Source organism: Ornithodoros turicata, chromosome 6, assembly GCF_037126465.1.
Source record: "Ornithodoros turicata isolate Travis chromosome 6, ASM3712646v1, whole genome shotgun sequence".
Classification (NCBI taxonomy): Eukaryota; Metazoa; Arthropoda; class Arachnida; order Ixodida; family Argasidae; genus Ornithodoros; species Ornithodoros turicata.
The window spans coordinates 61,855,731-61,876,978 of record NC_088206.1 but is presented as its reverse complement, the minus strand read 5'-3'; the positions used below and the strand labels follow the sequence as shown (position 1 = coordinate 61,876,978).

Here is a 21,248-nt window from a genome sequence, read left to right as displayed (position 1 = left end):
AACACAGCGCGTCCCATCGACGTATAACGGCTTCAAAGAAATGTAGCTGGCAGCGTCGCAAGAACCCTTCTGAGCGTGTGTGTTTGCGTAGGCGTTCCATAGCAATAACAGGTGGAATGGAAGCATGTGATGATGTCCTCTCGCCTGCTTCTGTCATTTCGTAATGACAGGAAAGGGCGAGATATATAGGAGTCGAAGGACGCGGCCCTATTTGGGACAACCGGGTCTTCGCCTGTTTCTCTGGGAAAGAGGCTATGGAGTACGCATTTCAGAACCGATCATGTCGGATGCGAAGGTCGCTGTATGAACTGTTGGTGAGGCTTCGTGAATATAGAAAACATTTCCGGAATAGCGCGAAAAATAAGTAGCCGAAAGTCGAAACGGTGCCGAAGAATAAAAGTCTCTTACACTGGTGCCCTTGGTGCCAAGTTTTGTGGTGATGTTTTCATCTATTCCGTTTGAAAGTGTATAGATTTGTGTAGTTTCCATTTCTTTTTTTTTTTTTAATAACTCGTTCTGGAGTAGCCAGACCCGAGTGACTTGATCGGGACTAACATCTCAATTATTTTTTCTCATACAAATCAAGTCAAATAAATAAAAGTCTAATTACGCTCGCGTATGCGATTTCTATTGAGACAAATGTGTACTTGTGGACAAAAGCGTACGGAACAAGCTCCGGCGCATTTCTTCCTCAGAGTAACATCTACTAACCGCGAATGTTACTGTACAGACTTACAAACAGGTGACTGGGTTACCTAGGCACATATCCGTAAGTCCGTACGACCCCATTCGCTGCAAGCGTGTCACTCTGAGGAAGAAATGCGCCGGAGCGAGTTCGGCAAACTTTTGTCCGGCACCGTACCACCAGAGCGCTTTGCGAGAAGGTCCTCTCATGGTATCTTTCTGTAACTACTGGCGGGTCGCTTATATGTCGCATATTCAGGGTGTACTCATGGAGGTCTTTCTTTGGTTGGAAGAAAGTAGAAAAATATGGAGGTGCTAGTCCAACTCCGCATTGTAATACTCCAGCACGCTCAGGGAGGTCTGTTATGTTGTATGCATATGTTCCTCGCCGGTTTCTTGACGAGCCGAAACAGCAGCTGGCTTCGTGGAACTTTGTTTCGGCTTGTACTCGAGCGCGAGCAATGCAGCAGTTTTGACCAGAAGTCCGTAGAGCTCTTGACATGGAGCCGACAACTCTTCACGCTGTTGAGATCTTCTGCAAGTGATGGTCCGCTTGCACGAACGCTAGGGAAGTTTCTCAGTACTGTCCCGCGTAGCTCTACCAGTGCTCTATGCACTGGTAGAGCACTGTATGCACGCGCTACTATATTGAATGAAGCACCACCGATGTAACTGAAGACACCACTGAGGAATCTGCTCAATGTTCGTGCAAGGGGGTCAGGCTGATCTCCTCGGTGCTCTTCAAAGCAGCTCGTGCCATATACGCGTGCTGTCCAGTTCTGGAGCTGAAGCTGATGTCATTATATCGCGTTTGAAATTCTCCACCACAGCCTTTCTCTTCATGTGCATTCTGGTCCAGCAGCTAGCACATCGGTGATTCTGTATTGATATAAATGTAGGAAAACTAGGGAGGGAATACAAACTCATCAGTCACACATATACATTTTTTAAATGTACTTATCAACTTATCATCAGTCACAGCAGTCACATCAATCACACACAAACAGATCAATCACAGCCAGTAACGGCAATAAACGACCCGTACGGATATTGGTGCCGACAGAAGAGTTGCTTTGTACCCATCGGTATATTACCTATGGGTAGCGACATATCAAATACATGTATTAAAAAGGTTACTTGTCTGAATCGTTGAAATTTAGCTTTTTGCGATTCCAGACTACCGTATCTGCTTTTGGTGATGAGGCTAGAGCATTGAACAGCACTGGCGTTGGGTACGGACACTACGCTAAAATGTCGGCGGAACATAGGAGTGATAGAAACGCAAATGCGTCCCATCTATGCTAGCCGTCGCTCGGTTGATAGGACTATAGCAGGTTCACTCTCGTTGTCGAAGACACCAGGCGTACACTGCCGGCTCCGGATGCCACTTCGACATGACAGTTGAGGAATGGGAGTTATAGAAAGGCGAAATGGCTGACGTCATTCATCATCATCATCATCTAGTTGTTCCTGAAAACGATGTGTATTTTCCATCCACATCTTCCGTGCTATACCGTTTAAACATGCAAGAGAGAATGGTAAAGGGTGGATGACTTGCGAGCCTTACCTTTCTGGCTACGACCAACTAGCCTATAGCGGCCATGTTACATACATCCTCTCGCAGCGCCGCAGGGAGGCTAGCGGTGGCTCTGGTCATCAGCAAATCTACTGCTTCGTTTGCTATAATGCCTTGTAGTCAGTGGTATCTTGTATCTCTATATCTTGGTATCTTGTGCAGTCCTTGTATCTAGAGCTACCTGCGCCCATGGCAACATGGTTAACATGAAGTCCTTGGGGATGGGTTTTCGTGTGGTCCGCACTAGGTTTCACACTACAACCTCTCTAATGGCGGTTGCTTTAGATCATTTATGAATGTGCCAGGTTGAGTGCCCAACCTGGCACATTCACACCCGACCACATAATGGCGCCCCTGTTCACCTGGCGTCCATGGCACCTGTCCACACCTGCCACACCCTAGATACGCCACTGCTTGTAGTACTTCTACAAGCAGTGCATGTCCCACGGGGTACCGTGTTCTTGAATATATCGTACGTTGATTATCGTCATCATTGTTCCCACTCTGATGAGAGTTGCCTTGTCCTCTGCCACTCTGCGTCTGCCGTTCGAAATTTAAATTTAAACTGTCCAGTCATGAAGGGCGTCTCGATGTGCACCGCCCCTAGCGGATTATGCTAAACAGGACCCTCCATGGGACGGGCATGTAATGACATGATCTGTACAGTCTAGTAGTTCGTGCTTGAGGCATAGCAGATAACAGAAAAGAAGCACCGTAGCTGGTATAGGGGTATACCATACTAGAAAAGTCACAAGTCCACAATCGTGTCCTGGTGCTGACATCCATTGACCTTTGCCTTTTGACAAGCCTTTGTGTCACTCTGCAAGCCATACCAGCGGAAACGTCTATACCTCCTCCACTTCAATGCTAACGCGTAGGGCATTGGCCTTCTCCATACACAGGGAAGAAGCTGAAAAAAAAAGAGAGAGAGTAGAATCCCAGATGAATCCCAGAATGTATCCCAGATGAATCATAGAATCTCAGAATCCCAGAATAGAATTCCAGAATCCCAGTGATCGTCCATCTGGAAGCGATGAACGTCATCGAAAGGGAGACGAAAATAATGGGGAAACGAGAAACAATACAGACTGAAAGCGATTATATGTATCATTGTTTTGTGTCCAGTGATACGCCGAGTCCCTCGTGTTCTGGAGAACGTAAATGATGGAAGTGACGTATTAAGTTATGCCGAACATACACACATATAAAGTGGAGCTGTAATCAAGCCAACAATAAGTACTTGCGGGGCTGTTGGAAGGCTATCCATTAAGAGAGCGATCCATCTCGACTTGTCATGGCGGATCCTTGACAAGTGCCAACAGGCGCCATCTGTCCTCGAAAGCAATCTCGCAGAATCACGTCAAGAGCTGCACGCGCGCGAGATTACCGCGTACAGTAAGTCTTGTCGCAGGACGGAGCTTCATAAGATATCATGCCAACGCATCAAGCGAATTAAGTGACGAGCGTCTGGAAAAAGGCGCTAGAAACTACCATGCAGTATAACCACAGCTGCGTACTATACTATGGTTCACTGTCGACATGTAGGAACGGAAACGGGGGAAAGCTTCGGCAATTATTGATTGATTAATAGATTGCGTTGAGGTTTTTGGCAGGTTTTTGGTAGTGCATGCAAAAGGTGGCGCGGTGAAACGTAATCCCAAGTGGTACCATACTTCGTACCACTGGGTACTACAAGGAGTAACTTATACCGCTGTCACACGGGCTTTGCCATTTTCGTGAAGTGCACTCCTCCCGCAAATGTCACTTTCACTACACATGCCTGTGTCACTGAACTATATGACGGCACACTCTTAAAAATGAGTTTCACCACATAGCACGCTCCTAGCCAACCATCATCCCGAATGACAACGTTCTCGCCCCTGATTTGTTGAAAACGGGAGGAGGAGCCTATTTTGTGTCATTATGCATGTGTGACAAGAACAAATATGGCCGCGGACAGTACGCCAGGCTGCAAAGTTTTCACAGTCTGCTAACGAGAGTAATTACACGTTCCCTCTGCACAATATTATACTTTGTACCCAAGTCAGATAAGCACGCCGATGAACATACAGGTTTAAAATTATGTGGTAGCCAGGACATTTTGCTTTTACTCGATATTTTTACCTGTACCTCAAGGCCTGCTGCCGAGGCTATACGCACTCGATCCGCCGAAGAGAAGTGCGAAGTGAGTTTGGTGAACTCACTAAATCGTTTGCGCACTTTCTGCCGAGTGCCAGTAAAAGATGCCGTGTGACAGCACACGAATGACATTAAGTGCAAGTGTCACTCGTTGAAAGTAACACTAAATTAGTCCGGCTGACAGGGGTATTAGTCCTCTTACCCTGAAATTTACTTCCCAGAACTACCAATTGTTCCCAAAACTTCGCATAATCTTGCATGCATTTCGTCCCCAAATAAGACCCTAAATGGAGATCCAAAGCAGACGACAGCATCGGTCCTGTCCAGTCTTGGGTAAGTTACTTCTAAAAAGTAACTGAGTTGCAGTTATAGATACTTTCTTGATTAAGTAACTAAATTACAGTTATAGTTACTTTCTCGGTCAAGTAACTGGTTACAGTTACAGTGACTGAGAGAAAGTAACTTAGTTACATTACAGTTACTTTTTATAAAAATGACCATGAGAGGGTGATACAATTGTTCAAAACATACATTTATTTATATTTACTTAAGTGCGATAAAAGTGTTATTGCACTTAACCAGAAGCTGTATAAGTCAATATGTGGCTCTCCCACAGGGAAAAATACGACAATAGTACGTAAGCAAGGATCGACATTTATTCGAGTAACTAGTTACATTTTGCAGTTACATTCACAGCAACAGTAACTAGTTACAGTTAAAAGCTACTTTTCTTCAAATGTAACTAGTTAACCCCAAACGTAACTAGTTACAGTTACAAGTTAAAAGTAACTTAGTTACTACCCAAGACTGGTCCTGTCGTCTGCTACAGAATCCAGCTTGTGGCTGTGCCGCAGAATATATATCCAGGAACGAAAAGGTATGACTCTCAGTGCTCACGTGACAGCAAAAAGCTACGACGTTTTGCGTATCTTCCACTGGAGTGTTTTGCAGAATGTCGCTCGTGCGAATGCACGGTACTCCCGTTCATACCGGGAACCGTTTGTTCCGGAACTCGATGCCGGTGCCTTGGGATACGAGAGGCACAGACTCTGCGCATGCTTCAGCAGGTCTCGCGCAGGTTAACGAAAGTAGGGCGCGCAATTCACGGTTTGAATCGCGATTCTGCACTCCTGTGTAACCGCACGAGCGGAAAATCTGGATCGAGTGGTTGTCGAACGTTCGAAAATCCGGATCACGTGCTTGTATCTGCGCGCAGAGGAGTCCCAACAGCAGTGGAGCCCGAGCACCAACGCAAACAAGATAATTGGCTTGCACAACGCAAACACTTCGCAGTGTCACAACTCAACACACACTTGATTGTGTGTCGGTGACGCTTTTGTAACTCATCATACCACATCCAAGGCACTTCAACACAGGAAGCTACAACCCTCTCGCCACATGAGCAAAATATTCGGGTCAGCTTCATAATGGAATCCCCTCTTATCATCCTGTCGAGATAACGTGTCCTGAATGCGACATACCGGAACAACGGTTCGTCGCCCGATACGAGTTTCACGGAGCAGGCCGACACCCTTCGGAGGTGTTACGTATGTGATGTTAGTAGCCGGTTAGCCGCTGCGATAAAAAGGAAACATATTGCATAGAAGAGGAAGTCCGTTGCCTCATTTGTTGCATATTATCCGCTATCCTTGCAATGAAACACGTAGATTAGCAAAGAGGCCTCATTGTGCTGACCACACCCAACGATGCGCTGCCACTCATACTTCGGAGTAATAAGCTACCGCATCACGTAAGGAGCAATTAGGGACTTTACATGGGAGAGGAGGATTTCCTCTCGTCTCCCTCTTCTAAATGCACTACCAAAATTTGCTACGCCATTGCCTCAACCGGCAATCAAACCAGATTAGGGAGTTTCACGATAACGTTTCCGAAAACATGATAAGCCAATAGCCTGGCCACTCAGCCACAACTTTGGAGTGGCTAGCGTCACGTTGCTGATATCTTCGTACTACGTGTTGCTTTTCTGTCGTATTCCGAAAGCACTTGGAAAGTCAGAGCTACCCCAGCATATACATGGAAAAGAGCCAGTGATAACGCGCACTGCGTTATCTGCGGGGAAGTACAGCCAAACATTTTTTTTAAGTTCCGTTCTAGCGCCGCGAAGCAACTGTGGCTATGAACGACGTACAGACGTGGACGGATGGAGAGAGGACAGCAGGGAAGGAGTGGGGGACAGAGGGTTAGTATGCGTCCTGGGCCGACTTCGGGGGAGCTGTGCCTCTTCGGAAAACCCATGGAAAACATCAGACAGCACAGCCGGTGACAGGATTCGAACCCGTGAACCCGTCTTACCTCCCAGTCTCGGCGTGGAAAACGATCATCCTAACCACTATGTCACGGGAGCTGTTACTGCCAAACAGATTGATGAACCACGCATCCGGCAAAGGTGAAGCGACATCTCGCGAGGAAAAAAATAATTGAACAAGTTACAATTAAGCGATCGTACAAGTAATTAACAGTATAAATGGCTTCCTACTTCCAGGCCACCTAGTTCGCTTCACCCACTACTGTTCAGTTGCTTCTATACTCGTACACTTTTAAAAATGATGATGGTGGTGGTGGTGATGGTGATGGTGAAAGGGCCGTTGTCGGCCTCACAGAGGTGAGCTTTTTAGAAATGAACTTCACCACATAGCATGCCCCTAGCCAACCATCATCTCGATCGAGTGACACCGTTCTTTCCCCTGATTTGCTGAAGACGGGGGGCGTACGCAATTTTTGTGGCATTGCCTAGTGCCTACAAATGGCACTGGGGCAGCGCCCAGCCTGCTGGCCGGCATCAAACCTATCTCATCATCGTCTCTTCGTGTGTGTGTGTGTGTGGGGGGGGGGGCGCATAATGCAGTTCATAATTACCTCAAGAATAGCGTACGACCCCCCCCCCCCCCGTTTTCGTCAAATCAAGGGAGATAACGTTATCATTCGCGATGATGGTTGGCTAGGAGCGTGCTGCGCGATGAGCCGTCATATATCACGTGTTCCCTCGAATAACATAAGTTGTGAACCAACTGGCAAAATACTCATCACTGGGTGTTACGCTGATGGGGATATGTCTACACGCGCTAGCAAGGAACGTGGACCAAGTCACGTGGCCTCTACATGATCTTGCTTATGGACGCGGTAACAAGAATGTGACTTTACCACAAGCGGCCGCATCACGGTAATTAGAAAAAATGGCGAGTGCGTAGCATCCCTGCGGCCAAGAAGCATTGTTTACACCCGCTTGCCAGCAGTGACACATTTAGAACCGTCTTAGTGTAACGAAAAAAGCGAAATAATTGTGGCGCCTAATCGTTTGGAGTCCAGCCCAGGGTTGTGTGCACACGCGACCAGACAAACGCCGCCTTTGGAACCTCGCCAGATCTAGCCGTGAAGATTTACTAGGCCCTGCATTGAAGGCAACACTGAGTATACGGTCAGATTGAATCGTTTTCATAACCATTAGTGTGGGCGCATGAGGACGGCGAACATATATTAGCATTCACGGTCAACGTTGCGATTTGAGAGCGAGGCCAAGAAAGGAGCTTACTGTCACAGAGCTGGAATGGAGGTTCTTGAAGGTTAAATTCCACGAATAACGGATAAAATTTCTGCTGACTTTGTGCGGGGTGGGGAATACTGTGGCTTTATAGCTGCTCGACAGTTATATGAGAAAGTGTGCGTTCGAGGAATCATTTTCCCGACAGTCGTATTTGATTATTTGTTTGTCTGCTCTGAATGAAGTGAAAGACTCCTTTCTGCCACGCCAGCGCAATGTCGCGTAAAGTACTGCATGTTTATCCGCGCAGCTGGTTTTTGCGCACTTGTAAGCCAGAGGTGGGGATTCTCGCGATGTTACATGACGGTGAGGGCACCCTCACCTCACCCTCACGTCACGAACGCTTAGGTGAAGTGAGCAAGATTTTCCAGGAAAGGATTTTCGAGGTGAGGCGAGAATTATTTCCAAGAAAGAGATCAGGAAAATTCACAGAAAAAGATAGGGAGGAGGAGAATGTGTTGAAGTCAGAGAGTGTGATGGGACGTGTTAGCGTCGCGACACAACTGTGGCTATATGAGCGGCGTACGGATGTGGACGGATGGAGAGAGGACAGCAGAAAGGAGCGGGGGACTGGGGAGTTAGTATGCGTCCTGGGCCGACTTCAGGGGGAACTGTGAGACCGTCTGGAAGGTCTTCGGAAACCCCAGGGAAAATCTCAGACAGCACAGCCGGTGGTTGGATTCGAACCCACACTCTTAAAAACGAACTTCACCTCATAGAACGCTCCTACCCAACCATCATCCCTAATGACATCGTTATCGCCCCTGATTTGTTGAAAACGGGAGGCGCATACGCCATTTTTGTACCATTATGCACTGCATAATGGTACAAATAATAAATGGTACCTCGTTACGTTGGAACCAAATGAATTTTTTTCTCATAACCTTTGTCAGATTAATCAACGGAAAGCGTTTAAGAACTAATTATGGTGTACAATTTCTGTCTTGCAAATTTTCACTTCTTTTATATACAATATTTTTCTTTTCTTTTCGTACTGTTAGTAGTAGTCCATCATTGTGTCATGACTGAAACCTGTAGCTAAACATGCGTTTTTTTAGGAAATTTATTCAACACTAGTACACTATTACACTATCTAGAATTGCATCAATACAATACAATACAATGTTTTCCTTTTCTTTTTAGGCTGGTATTAGTGATTCATCATTGTGTCATGACTGACAATTGTAGCTATATGCGTTCATTGTCACCTATATGCACTCCTATTATTTTCCCTGTTCCTGCCATGTTCACTGGTAGTATTGTTAGACTGCGACTAGCAACGACACTTATATTAATCACACTCATCGCTGTCATCTCGTCAAGTGAAAAAGGGTGCTGGGAGCCCGTCAAGCTGCCCACAGCTTTTTGCGCCCAGCTCCCCACCAAAATAGTATTCTGGTGGAAATAGAGATTTTATTAAGTAATTACGACATATCCCTGTCTGCTACACGGCGTCCACTGTTCACAATCAAACTGGTAGACATATGTGTTTGTTGACAGGCTTCCAAAGAGAAGGAACTGCATACCGAGCACGCAAAAAGAAATACCCAATCCTGGTTCCCCTTTCCTGTGGAGCGTGTGAAAGATTAGGACGGGCCCTCTGAGTCGCTATGCGGCAAGTGGCCAGCACTTGTAAGATACTTCAACCATGAGTGTGCATGCTGCTCACGGAATGCTGCCGTTAACGAGGCACCATATAGACTGGCGATGCCATTTCTACACGTCATGCGTATTGATAGAAACAGCTCATGACGTCATCGCCTCCTCACGCTTGGGAAAGGGTCGCCCACCACTGAAAAAGCGAGTGTCTTGCCAGGCATAGCTTTTCATCCTTTTTTTATTTTCGCTTCTTCCAAAGTTACACCATCGCGTGGTCGGATATCTGTGTGCGTTGTTTATTTATTTATTCTTATTTTCTCATAGATGGGAGATACACCTACATTAAGCGTGCGAGTTCTCACTTGCTGCCCGACATAGCAATGAAAGTAGTAACTGATTGAATTAATTAATGGAACGGCACAAAAGTATGGCGAGTTGAACCGGTTCGTGCTCTGCAGCGAAGGGATGCACGTGGATGCAGAAAGAAACGCACAAGAAGCATGTCAGGTTTATCCATCCGGAGTTAGTGATAGTTAAATTAGTTACACTATAAATATAATGACATTAATTGTAGCCAGTCCCGAGTGACACGAGACTAACATCTCCAATTTGTTTTAAAATCGATCAGTCAATCAATTGGAACCATTATTTCCGTGTCCGACATTTTAATTTTTCGCCACCAGTTGTGTACTTATGCCTCAAGCTATGATGTCTATTTTTATTAGAGATGAGACGAATCCAGAATTTCCCCAATCCGAATCCAAGGAAGGTTCCGCGATTCCACGAATCTTACGATGCTCGAATCTTTGAAATACTTTAATAAAAGAGTTTAAAAAGTCACGATCCCAGATATCTTTGCGCCAGAAAATTGCAAATCAAACTCAAACTCAAGTTTAAAAAGTGAGGAAAGAAAAAAGGGACCGAAAACTGTTTTGAAGCAGAATTTGATATCTTTAACATGTTGTTCATCGACTACAATAATTACATAAACTCTCGAGCCTCATTTCTTTCCATAAAACTAAGAAACAATCAAAAGCAAAACCATGTTACTTTTAAACTTCCGTCTGAGCTTTATGCTGTGGTTTTTACGCGCCCTGGGTCCCGTCGGCAAATTAGGCTTTCGGCGGACTTCGGAGGCGCCGATTTTAAAAAGAAACAAACAAACGTCGCTGCGGTAGATTCGAAAGATTCGATTCGCCGTTTTCGGCAATGGGATTCGGATTCCCAAATCTCGACTCCCTGTCTACATGATACGTTGATACAAGGATTCGGTTGTCCCATTCCTAATTTTTATTATGTTTTCTTTGTTTTGCCCCCCCCCCTCCCACACACGCACACAGACACGCACTTATGTAACGGCTCTTGATGGGCATTTGTGGCATAAATACATGAATTATAAATGCTTCCTTTTTGTTCTGATACGACGCCACCGAAAGGCGTTTAGACATTGCGTTGCAACATCTGCATTGATAACCATGTATGATAAAGAGGACGTGCAGAAGGAAGACTGATAATATAGCAGGAATTGGACTCTAGCTTTAATTTTCGTTTCAGAAAGGAAAAAAAAAAGAAAACAAAACAAAGAGTAGAAATACAGAGAGAAGGAAATCGAGCAGAAATAAAGAAGTATAAATTTATGATGGTTCTTAGGGTGTTCTCATTTATCTCTTCCTCCGTCGAATGTTATCGCGTACGTGTCCGTGTGAGAGGTCCCTTACACCTTGGCGACCTGCCATCGGCACAACACGCCGGTCGCTGCGGATAAAGGCGATCGGTGCTAAAGAACGACCTGATCTGGGTCGTAAAAGGTTGTAAACTTCACTCACAAAAACAAGAAACGTCTCCGCGGCGCCGAGCTCTCCGGAAAACAGGCAGAAATGCGATGCGATATCTTGGTCGAAAAGGATACCGAAAGGGTTGTCGACATTCCACGCGTGTGTTTTTCATTTTGAGTTGAAATTGAGCGGCGTCCTTTTCGTCTTGCAGACGTATTCGGGCTTTAATAATAATAATAGTAATAAAAGTTTGCATGCCGTTCTCGAATAATGTCTCATATCTGTTTGTCGTTAATTTAGTTTTGACCTCCGACTTCTCGCTACTTCGCCCTCAAGCGTCGTGCTGAAAACTGAGAGGTGGTGGGTTCGAAACTTCGAATCCCATCACCGACTGTGCTGTCTGGGGTTTTCCGAAGACTTTCCAGACGAATGTCGGCGCAGTTCCCCCTGAAGTCGGCCCAGGACGCATGCTAACCAGGGGGGGGGGGGGTTAACCCCCCTGTCCCCCATTCCGTTCTGCTGTCCCCTCTCCATCTGTCCACGTCTGTACGCCGCTCACATCCACAGTTGCTTCGCGGCGCTAACACGAAACAATAAAAATAAATAAAAATACTTCGTCCTCGTGAACGTGAGGTAAGGTATATGGTAGGGTAGAGTAAGAAAAATAAGGTGATGTTGGCCTCTACAGCCCGTAGGAGCCGGCCACCTGAGATAATTTATATCATTGTATGTGAAAGTAAATAAGTATGCATCTTTGTGTGTGTGTGTGTTAGAAGAGGAGAAAGATAGCTATTTGTCTTCTAGTGGAGGTAGCCATTCTCCATGGGGCAGAGAAGAAGACGAAGAGGTGAGGGACGTCAACGCCCATGTGGCAGTATTTCTTCTTGTGCCAAGGGGTTACGCTCTGGATTGGCATTACGGCGTGGCATTATGGATTGGCTGAAACCATACATGCGTCGCCAGAATGTAGATCAGAGCAAGACAGTTATTGGTCTCTCTTTGTACCTTCAGCCACGACTAGAGCAGTTGATGGCAACTTAGGAACGTTGAGGCACCACGTGATGCTCTTTGGCTTTTGGAAGCCACCAAAACCTGTTATGTGATTATGCATAGGTTTCGCAGATCATGGTAACCTAACATCGTGTGTATACTGGACGAGCTCTAACGGATGACACTTTCTCCACAATCACCCCTCTTTCACTCCTTCCACAAAAGCAACGGGACAGTGAACCGCCTTAATGGCGGTGAATGGGCCATTACATCTTCATCCCATGCCCATGTATGCGTTTCTGTGATTTGTCGTGTCAACGCTCTTTCGACGTCTAGGGACACTGCGACGGCTACCTGCAGGCCCGTTCTTGCTTATTCCCAACGGGTTACCACGGTTAAAGTGCAGTCGTACTGGACACTCTACTGTGCGGAATGATTTTCTGAACTCGGCTAACGCACGTTACATAACCCTCAAGTGGCTTATGATCATAGTTGTCTCGCGACTTAAAGCTATGAAGCTGTAGTACACTCTAAATCCGGTCCCCCTTATCGTCCCCCTTAACGGCCTGTAACCTGTGTTCCAGGGGTTACATTGGCATTTCCCCCTTAAATCCATGGGTTACTTCGTCTAGAACCCATTCCAAGGGTTACATGAGCCCGCTGTAACGCTTCGGCACCGTGCTACAAGGGTGACAGTGACGTGTCATCGATGTCACCCTTGAAATATCACCCTTACGTAATTCCAGTCACCCATACTCTCAACCGTAACCCTTATTACGAGGACAAGAACGAATTTGCTACAAGTTTCGCGTCTTCTGCGCCTGCGCTGAAACATTCAAACTGAACGGACGCGGACGCTCGGAGCTTCGAGTCCAGGCTTGGATCAAGTTGTCTCTGCGACTCGTTGGCTTTGAACTCTTCCGTCTTGTTGTTGCTGTAGTGATGTTCACTTCCGAGGACATTCGCGGCAACTTTTGCGGTCGATGCAAGCAAAATGAGTGTGATTGTGCTGAGTTCATGAGGAAGATTGAGGATCATGCCGGCGACCGCACTGGGTGGTGTGTGTTCTGCGGCCATTCACCTTCAACACAGGGGCGTCTTGAATCAATTGGTGAGTGTCTTCCGCAATTATTAAAGCCATGAATTGTGCTGTCGCAAAACAAACAAGTGGCGGTGCTTTTTGTAGACGTGCCTCGCGTTGAGGAGATGGCTGTGGCCACCATTCGCGACGAAACAGTGAGTTTGCAACAGTGTGTATCTCTTCTCTTTTTACATTTGTCCCTCTCTTTCTTTTAATGTGTGACCGGCTTTTGAGAGCGAGTGTAGCTGTCTGACGTCAGCTAAGGCTTGTTCATGCATGTGTCTTTTCAAGATGCAGAAACAGTGATGACCTGGGTACACCGGGATCGAATTTCACGGGGCAGTAAGCCTCTGTGTACAACTGTTCGACTATTCTAGAATGATTGGAGTACAAGCTACGGTACACCACCAGGATAACGCAAGCCGCAGAGTGAAGTCTCATACAATATCTTGCATGTACTTGTCAGCATTTCGTATATGGTTCCCAGGAGCAGATTTGTTGTCAGTAATTCAGATCTGTCATGTTGTCAGTACTCACATCCGCATCAACAGACAGCTGGCTTAACGAAGCAAACTAATGTTTCCCGACTCTGAGTTGTTGTGAAATAATTTTGTAATTTGTCATTTAGCCATAATAAATCGAAGTGTTCCATACTCGGATTTCATGTACAAGTGTGCATGCGTTTATTTTATCACAAACACAATTTTATTTTCATGCCTGTACACTGCCACTTCTCTAGAAGTACATGAGCTGGGGCCACACGGCGATGCACTCAGCGAGCGGGCTTCACCACAAGCTACACTGCTGTGAAGGGAAGAGCGCTGCAGAGGACTGGTAACCCATAAAGCGGGGTTCAACGCCTACGGGAAAGGTTACGTTTCGTAACCCATAAGGCTAAAAAACTGCGGCCTTGAGTGTCACCCTTATGTGCAGGCCACGCCTACATAACCCGTACAAAAGGGTTAGACCATAATCCATGATGTAAGGGTTAAAAAATGATCATTTTTTAACCCTTACTATGGGTGACCAGATTTAGAGTGTAGTAGAATCATTCATCCATCCTTCCACCGCTTAACTGTTTGAAGAGTTGGCTGGGTGTGAAGCTTGGTTAGCAAACTAACAACGCTGTCCATCAGCCCCTCCTCAGCCGTCACGCGATGAGACCACAGTACGGAGGAAAGATAAAGAACCATGTTCGCGGCGCGATTAGCTGTGAGGTCTATAAGCTGATGGGCGGAGTGGAAGACAAGCACGATCAACCCTGTTATTACATGTGTTGCGCCTTGAGCCACGATGACAAGAGATTGCTCCTGAAGGAAGGAATGCAGCTCGTCAAGAGCAGTTGAGGATATTCAAGGTGGTGTTTCTATGAGAGGGAAATGTTTCCTAGTCGAAGTGCTATTTAGCGGCATAAATGTACTTATGGATTATCAGCCTGCGCGCTAGGATATTGAGTGAGACACCAAGCGGTGTATAAGCAAGAAGCTGCTGTCGTGGATGGCTGGAACGCATTTTAGTTTTGACGTTGCGCTTGACAGAAGTAAACATTCCAGTGACACTGAGAGTCCACAAGTAGTCAAATGGTAAGACGTCGACTTCTCTGCAGAGTAAGGTTCACCTTATTAGATGCGTCTGTATAACCACAGGAGTCACCCCATCGTCCACAAGTCATGCAGCCCAGTTCTGTAGTGGACCAGTACTCAACGCTTCCCTTCTCCGTAGACGTTGTCCACTGGCTCAGTCAGTGGGTTGCCATGTGCCTTCTGAGATATGTCAGACATTTTCAGACATAAGCCGGCACAGTTCCTTTAGAAGTCGGCCTAGGACGCGCATTCCCCAGGGCGTCGGGCGTGACGTTGCCCACACCTGTGAGGCCGACAGCGACGATCCCTTTCATTATTACCACCACCAGGGTATAGGTGTCGCCAACTTGCAAACACTATAGTATAACCGCATAAAGCAGAGGATGCTGTCAGAGTCATTCGCATTGCAAAACGGGTGGCTCCGCCCTGCGGGAAACACCGTGAACTCTACGACAATCATCGACACCCCGCCACACCCTGCCTCAAGCGTGTTTACCGACCGAGGGCGGATCCAGACCCTCGGTTTGGTGGTGGTGGTGGTGGTCGTGGTGGTGGGGAAGGGGAGAGAGGGAAATCCAGTGTATGAACTGACGTTTTGGATCCGCCAGTGTCACCGACGCTCCGTGTAAGGTGACCGCAGGCGCAGCCACAAGGACCCCTTAGCTCCTGTTCTGGTCATAGCAAGTAGTCTTCCCGCCTCAATGCACGGGATTCGAATAGATTGGAAAGACCCTTCAAGTGCGGTATACTGCAAAAAGGCTGTATAGAAAACACGTACCACGTACTACCGTAATCGCAACAGGGAAGTCGCAGCCCCAAGGGACGTACACATCATGTTCAGTCATGCGTGCATTGATATTGTCACTCGGAAAATGGATAGCCTGGCTGCTTTCAGGGTCGGCAGGCTCACGTGTGCCTGTCATCGTGGTTGGCGGCCTTTACAAGAAATGTACGCGTTCCGCTATACAGTGTCGTCAGTATTTATTGATGGTAATAGAGAGTTTCAGTTGTGGCGTACGCAATCACCTTGCGTGCACAAGGAAGTAGCGTGTTCACACTGCGCACGCGCCGTACGCAAAGTCACGTTCTGCACATGTGGAGTGTGCCCACGACAAGCGAAGGGGGTACTTGCGCATGAAGACACCTCACGCAGCGTTGATACATGTACTGCCTCAGTGGTTACTGGGGTCGGTCTCAAGGCCTCTCTACTTTTCTGGCTCCGTACATGGGCCACAGCGATGCAGGCAGAAAAATATTTCGGGATGGTTTCTACGGGGGCTTAACATGGGAGAAGAGAATTTCAACTCGTTGCCCTCTCCCATCCCAAATGCACTACCAAAGGTGCCATTTCGGGGGGGGGGGGGGGTTGTACACCCACAACCCCACACCTCCCTGGTTACGCCAGTGACGTTCCATCTTCACACACTCTTTGGATATGTTGCCGATGATGATATAGTAAAATTAAGGGGTTAGTTAAAGGAACACTGAAGTGCGAAGAGTTCAGAATTTGGAATGATTTGGAACGAAAATATGCCGTTACTTTAACACCGACACAAAAGGAACGCGATTCATGCGCGTATGAAGACCGCTGTTTTCACCTTCCCTACTCCTCGACTTCTCCTCAAGAAGGGCAACAGTGCGGAGCGGTGTCCTATTAACTTCCTCAAACGATCTCCCGCGATGATAGGTACAAATCGTTTGAGGAGACCAATGGGACGCCGCTCCGCATTGTCCCGCTTCTTGAGAAGGAGAGGAAGAGGGAAAGCGAAAGTTGCGGTTTCGTTTGTGCACAAATCGCGAACGACGCGAGCCGCGAAACACGTTCCTTTTGTGTTGGCATCAAAGTGACGGCACCTTTTATTCCACGAGAAGAAATTTTTGCACGTTAGTGTCCCTTTAACACTTAATAGCGCATGATGTTAGAAAAATGTGTCTCCTCTTCTATGTCATGGTGTGATTGCATTTATCTCCTTCTGCAGATGGGCCGCACTTTCACGATGTCAAGAGGTCTACAGTAGAAAGTCTCCAGGGCTCTTCGCTGACCATGCCAGACCGTGAGAAAGCGATCCCGCTCCGTCGGAGTATGTCCTGAAGCTTCTCTCGCTCCACAGGTAGGAGCACACGGGGAGCTCTCGTGCAGCATGATCGCTGTTTTTTTTTGTTTTTTTTTAAGATTTCGTGTTCGCGCCGCGAAGCAACTGTGACTATGAGGGGCGTACAGACGTGGACAGATGGGGAGAGGACAGCAGGAAGGAGGAGGGGGGGGACAAGGGGGATGGTACTCAGTACAAGACAAAAAACAACCAGTCACATGCTACTTGTCACTTACTCATTACCTGTTCCCAAATTGTAATGCATTACCATTACTCATTACCCGAAGGCAATGCATTACTTTGTAAATGCATTACTCTCTGTTGGCAACACCCTGCGCGAACATAGAAACACAACCTAAAGACAGCGTTTTACACGTCATACAGTGCCTCCTGGCAATGTCTCACGGTGAGTGATCATGCGACCGCGTTTCTGCAATAAAATTTTCCACTCTCCTTGCCAAGTATTACGATGGCATCGCCTAGTTTGCTCTTCTTTTCATTCTCTCGGTTATTTTTACTGCCCCCACATGGTTGCCACCTGCCTCTTTTTTTTTACCTTCTCTTCCTCTTGGACCGTTCTCGCCCAGCTGACGGGTGAAAAATAGCAACGAGGTAAAGGGAAAAAAATGCAAAAAAGCGCGGACAGTCAGTACTGAAGGCAAGTGGCCTAAAGTGGTAGAGGGAGGGGTGAGGTAAAGATTACGTAATGTGTGCAACTTCTCAGCTGCCGGAACACAACATTTTTTTTTTCTAAAGTTACACAACTCGGTGACTGGGCGCGTGCGTACCCCCTTCCCCTCCTTCCTCCACCACCCTTCGTTTCTTTCTTTCTTCTTTTCTTTTCGTTTCTGCGCGTGTGTTTTCCTTTGCAGAACACGAAAGAGGATGCATTGGGGGTTTCGGTTTCCGTTATGAAGTATATATGATGTATTACTGGAGCGTTTTCGCTGATGGCTGTTTTTCTTCACGGGTATAATTCTTCTCCTCTTGCATATCTGTATTCTTGTTTTGTTCTTGCTGAGTGGTTTGATGTGGTATCCGTTTACTTGAAGCCTCAACTCCATTAAGACGTGACGTATTATGAGATTTAGAGCGAAAATACAGCAGCTCCTGATAGAGCTTTCCTCTCGAGCTGCGGTGCTGACGTGACTTCGTCAAAGACATATACAGGGTGTCCAAGAGAACGTGTCATCAAATTATAATGCTGCTACTAATGAAAAACTACGCCACCTAGAATCGCGCGGTCAACGGCACGGACCGCGTGATTCTAGGTGGCATAGTTTTTTTATTTTGATTTATGATATTCACGCAGCTTGCTGTATAGCCCTGCAGCTGCAGCCGGATACAAATAGCATTGTGATAAACTGTTGCGCAGTTGACAGTTCACGTGGGTTAGAATAAGCTGTACGTACACTAAATTTCCTTTTTAAAATGTATTTAATACACAGTTCAAAATATTGATATACGGCATAGAAAAAGGGAATACATCAGCACAGAACTATCATATTTCGGGATGGGTTCACTGGGGGGTTCTTTACATGGGAGAGGAGGTATACCGGTACATAGGCCGAACTTATCTTAACTACTAGTCTTTTGTTTCTTTTCCTTTTTTTCTTTACAATTTGTACCGACCTATATGCACCATATGCATTATGCATACTATGCACTATATGCATGCTATAATGCAACTGTACGGCTTGTTATTATACCACCCACCAACCCAACCTGTACGGCAAAAATCACACTTGCCCGAACGCACTGCTATAGACATACAGGTGTTTTGCTGCCTCTTATTTACAAGAAATAAAAACTCGCCATGACATTGTTAAAAAGCTCAACAAAAGAGGCGAAGTACAACGAGAGTAGACAGTGGGGCTGTATTTCGAGTACCAACTGTTTAATGAACGAAGATTACGTTTGAGTATATCGAATAATGATGGGAGGATACAGTTTCGGTTTACAGCTTCTTGCTGGAGTCTGCGCACGACTGGCGCGTTAGCCAACACTTTAGTTGAGCGCGCTTTATACATCGTATTACACAGGAGCACACAGTTGCCAAGGGGGACGATCTCTCACCTGCCGACACCAGCCGAACACGACATCCAACATGACCCACAGGACGAACGCTAACTTGCAACAATCATATTTGCTGAAGGCATCTCTTCAGCTCACAGCCAGCTCGTCCAGTGCACTCCCTTTGTCCGTCCTCCCTTTTGTATAGGGTTATTTTTAACGTAATGTCAAATAACCAGCTGGCCAAACAACCGGCGCTCTCAAGGCCTGCTCTGACATATAGCAGCGAATTAAAATTGTGTAGCGCTAATATAGCGCTACAAAACAGTGCGCAAAAGCAGCGCGCGCTGTCATCGCACGGTTCGTAAAGCGGTCACTTGGGAAAACGGTGCGACAGCTATAATTTAGCGGAAGTTCGGTGGTTGTTTCGGATCTCTCCCCTCATGGCACCTCTGGAGCTCGACAGCATGCGGACGAACATGTTGGATCAATTGACTAAACGGAAAATTACTAGATGTTTTGAATGACAAACTCGCCGGTTCCAATGTGGTCGCCGTGCCGTGAAATGCGGAAGCAAAACAACCGACGACTTCCGCGACACCAGGTGGCCAATGCCGTGCTGAAGACTGGGAGGTGGTGGGTTCGAATCCTACCACCGGCTGTGCTGCCTAAGGTTTTCCCTGGGCTTTCGGAAAACTTTCCAGACAAATGTCGACACAGTTTCACCTAAAGTCGGCCCCGGACGTATATTAACCCCCTTGCTCCCCGCTCCTTCCTGCTGTCCTCTCTCCATCTGTCCACATCTGTACGCCGCTCATAGCCACATGTTGCTTCGCGTCGCTAACACGGAATTAAAAATAAAAAAACTTCCGCGACGTCATCGCTGAAGAAGCTTCTCATTGGCCAACACTAGTCCCGTGCTAGCTGCTGAAAAAGTTGACACCAGCTCAACTCCGGCAAGCGCTACTTTTTAGCGGTTTGCAGCACTGCGAGGAGGAACATCTAGCGCTATTTTCTAGCGCTATATCGCAAATCGCTATATTACGGAACAGGCCTTACAACCGTTCGTGATAACGACGAGGGTGTATAGCCGATCCAGATATGGCCCCACTCTGAGGATATTTACATAAACCGTGGGCAACTACGCGTCTCGTGATCGTAAGCACAAAACCCGATCTTTGTTCGGGCTCTCTAGCTCTGTTGCAACAACAGGGTATGTGGGACCACATACAGATGCTATCCATCTGACACAAAAGCGCGCGCCAGGCATAAAAATAAACAGGGGGAATGTCGAGGTCACGGTTGCCACTACCGTTGTTGTTTGCGCTTTAATGATGTCACTAGGTTAGAGGCGCGACGGTGTACTTTTCTTTATTTAGTTCCGCAGTTGGGTAACGTAATATTAAACTCTTATTTACAGCTGTTGCAAATGGGATGCTCAATGCGCCGTCACGGAAAAGTTATGCAGCAGTCGTACTGGCTCAGGGCATGTGTTTGTATTGAGGAAGGGATATAACCTGCGCGGTCCTATACGTATTTTCTACGGGACCAACTTTGTATTGTCTTTCAGCAAATAGTGGACCAATTTTCACGGTCCTGCTCCAGTTCAATAGCTTTTCGAAATTCACGTCTATGGACGTGAGGCATTACTACTCTTCGCAATTCATGTTAGGGGCTTGCCCAAGTACAGAAAAATGCCCAAAATTTGACATTCGAATTGCATACCACGCTACTGAAATACTATAAGATGTAGACGGGATTTGTTGCATCCATTCGGAGTAAAAAGCGTTCCAAGATATTTTATACGTGGATCATACGACATATGCGGTTCTCTGCTCACTGTATATTGCTTTAGTGCAATAGTACTATGATACCGTGATCGAAAATGTTAATAGCCTTTTATTAGCCTCCATAATTTTTTACAATAACCATCATCACCACGGTAGTCATCCCGGTGACGAAGAGCGCTTTCTGAAACCAATTGGATGAAAAAGAGTTTAATAGATTGTGTAACCTATAACAGACATGCACAAAAAGGGTCAGGTCACATGAACGGGTGAAGTATATCAACATCGTCATGGCCATTACTGCACACTTGGTGCCGTTCTAGGCGCCTTGCTTACACCGGGTTCGAATCCGCTCTGCCTGTCTGCGAT

The 21,248-nt window shown here is 46.6% G+C and overlaps 1 protein-coding gene across 1 annotated transcript in view; it reads left to right on the top strand.

The window, feature by feature from the left end:
- The window catches only part of LOC135398677 (probable proline--tRNA ligase, mitochondrial), a 109,911-nt gene extending 92,833 nt beyond the window's left edge, over positions 1–17,078 (top strand). Inside the window, exon 14 of the mRNA XM_064630062.1 lies at positions 16,966–17,078. Coding sequence (XP_064486132.1) covers positions 16,966–17,078 — 113 coding nt within the window. The remainder of the gene's footprint in view (positions 1–16,965) is intronic.
- Positions 17,079–21,248: the final 4,170 nt, after the last annotated feature.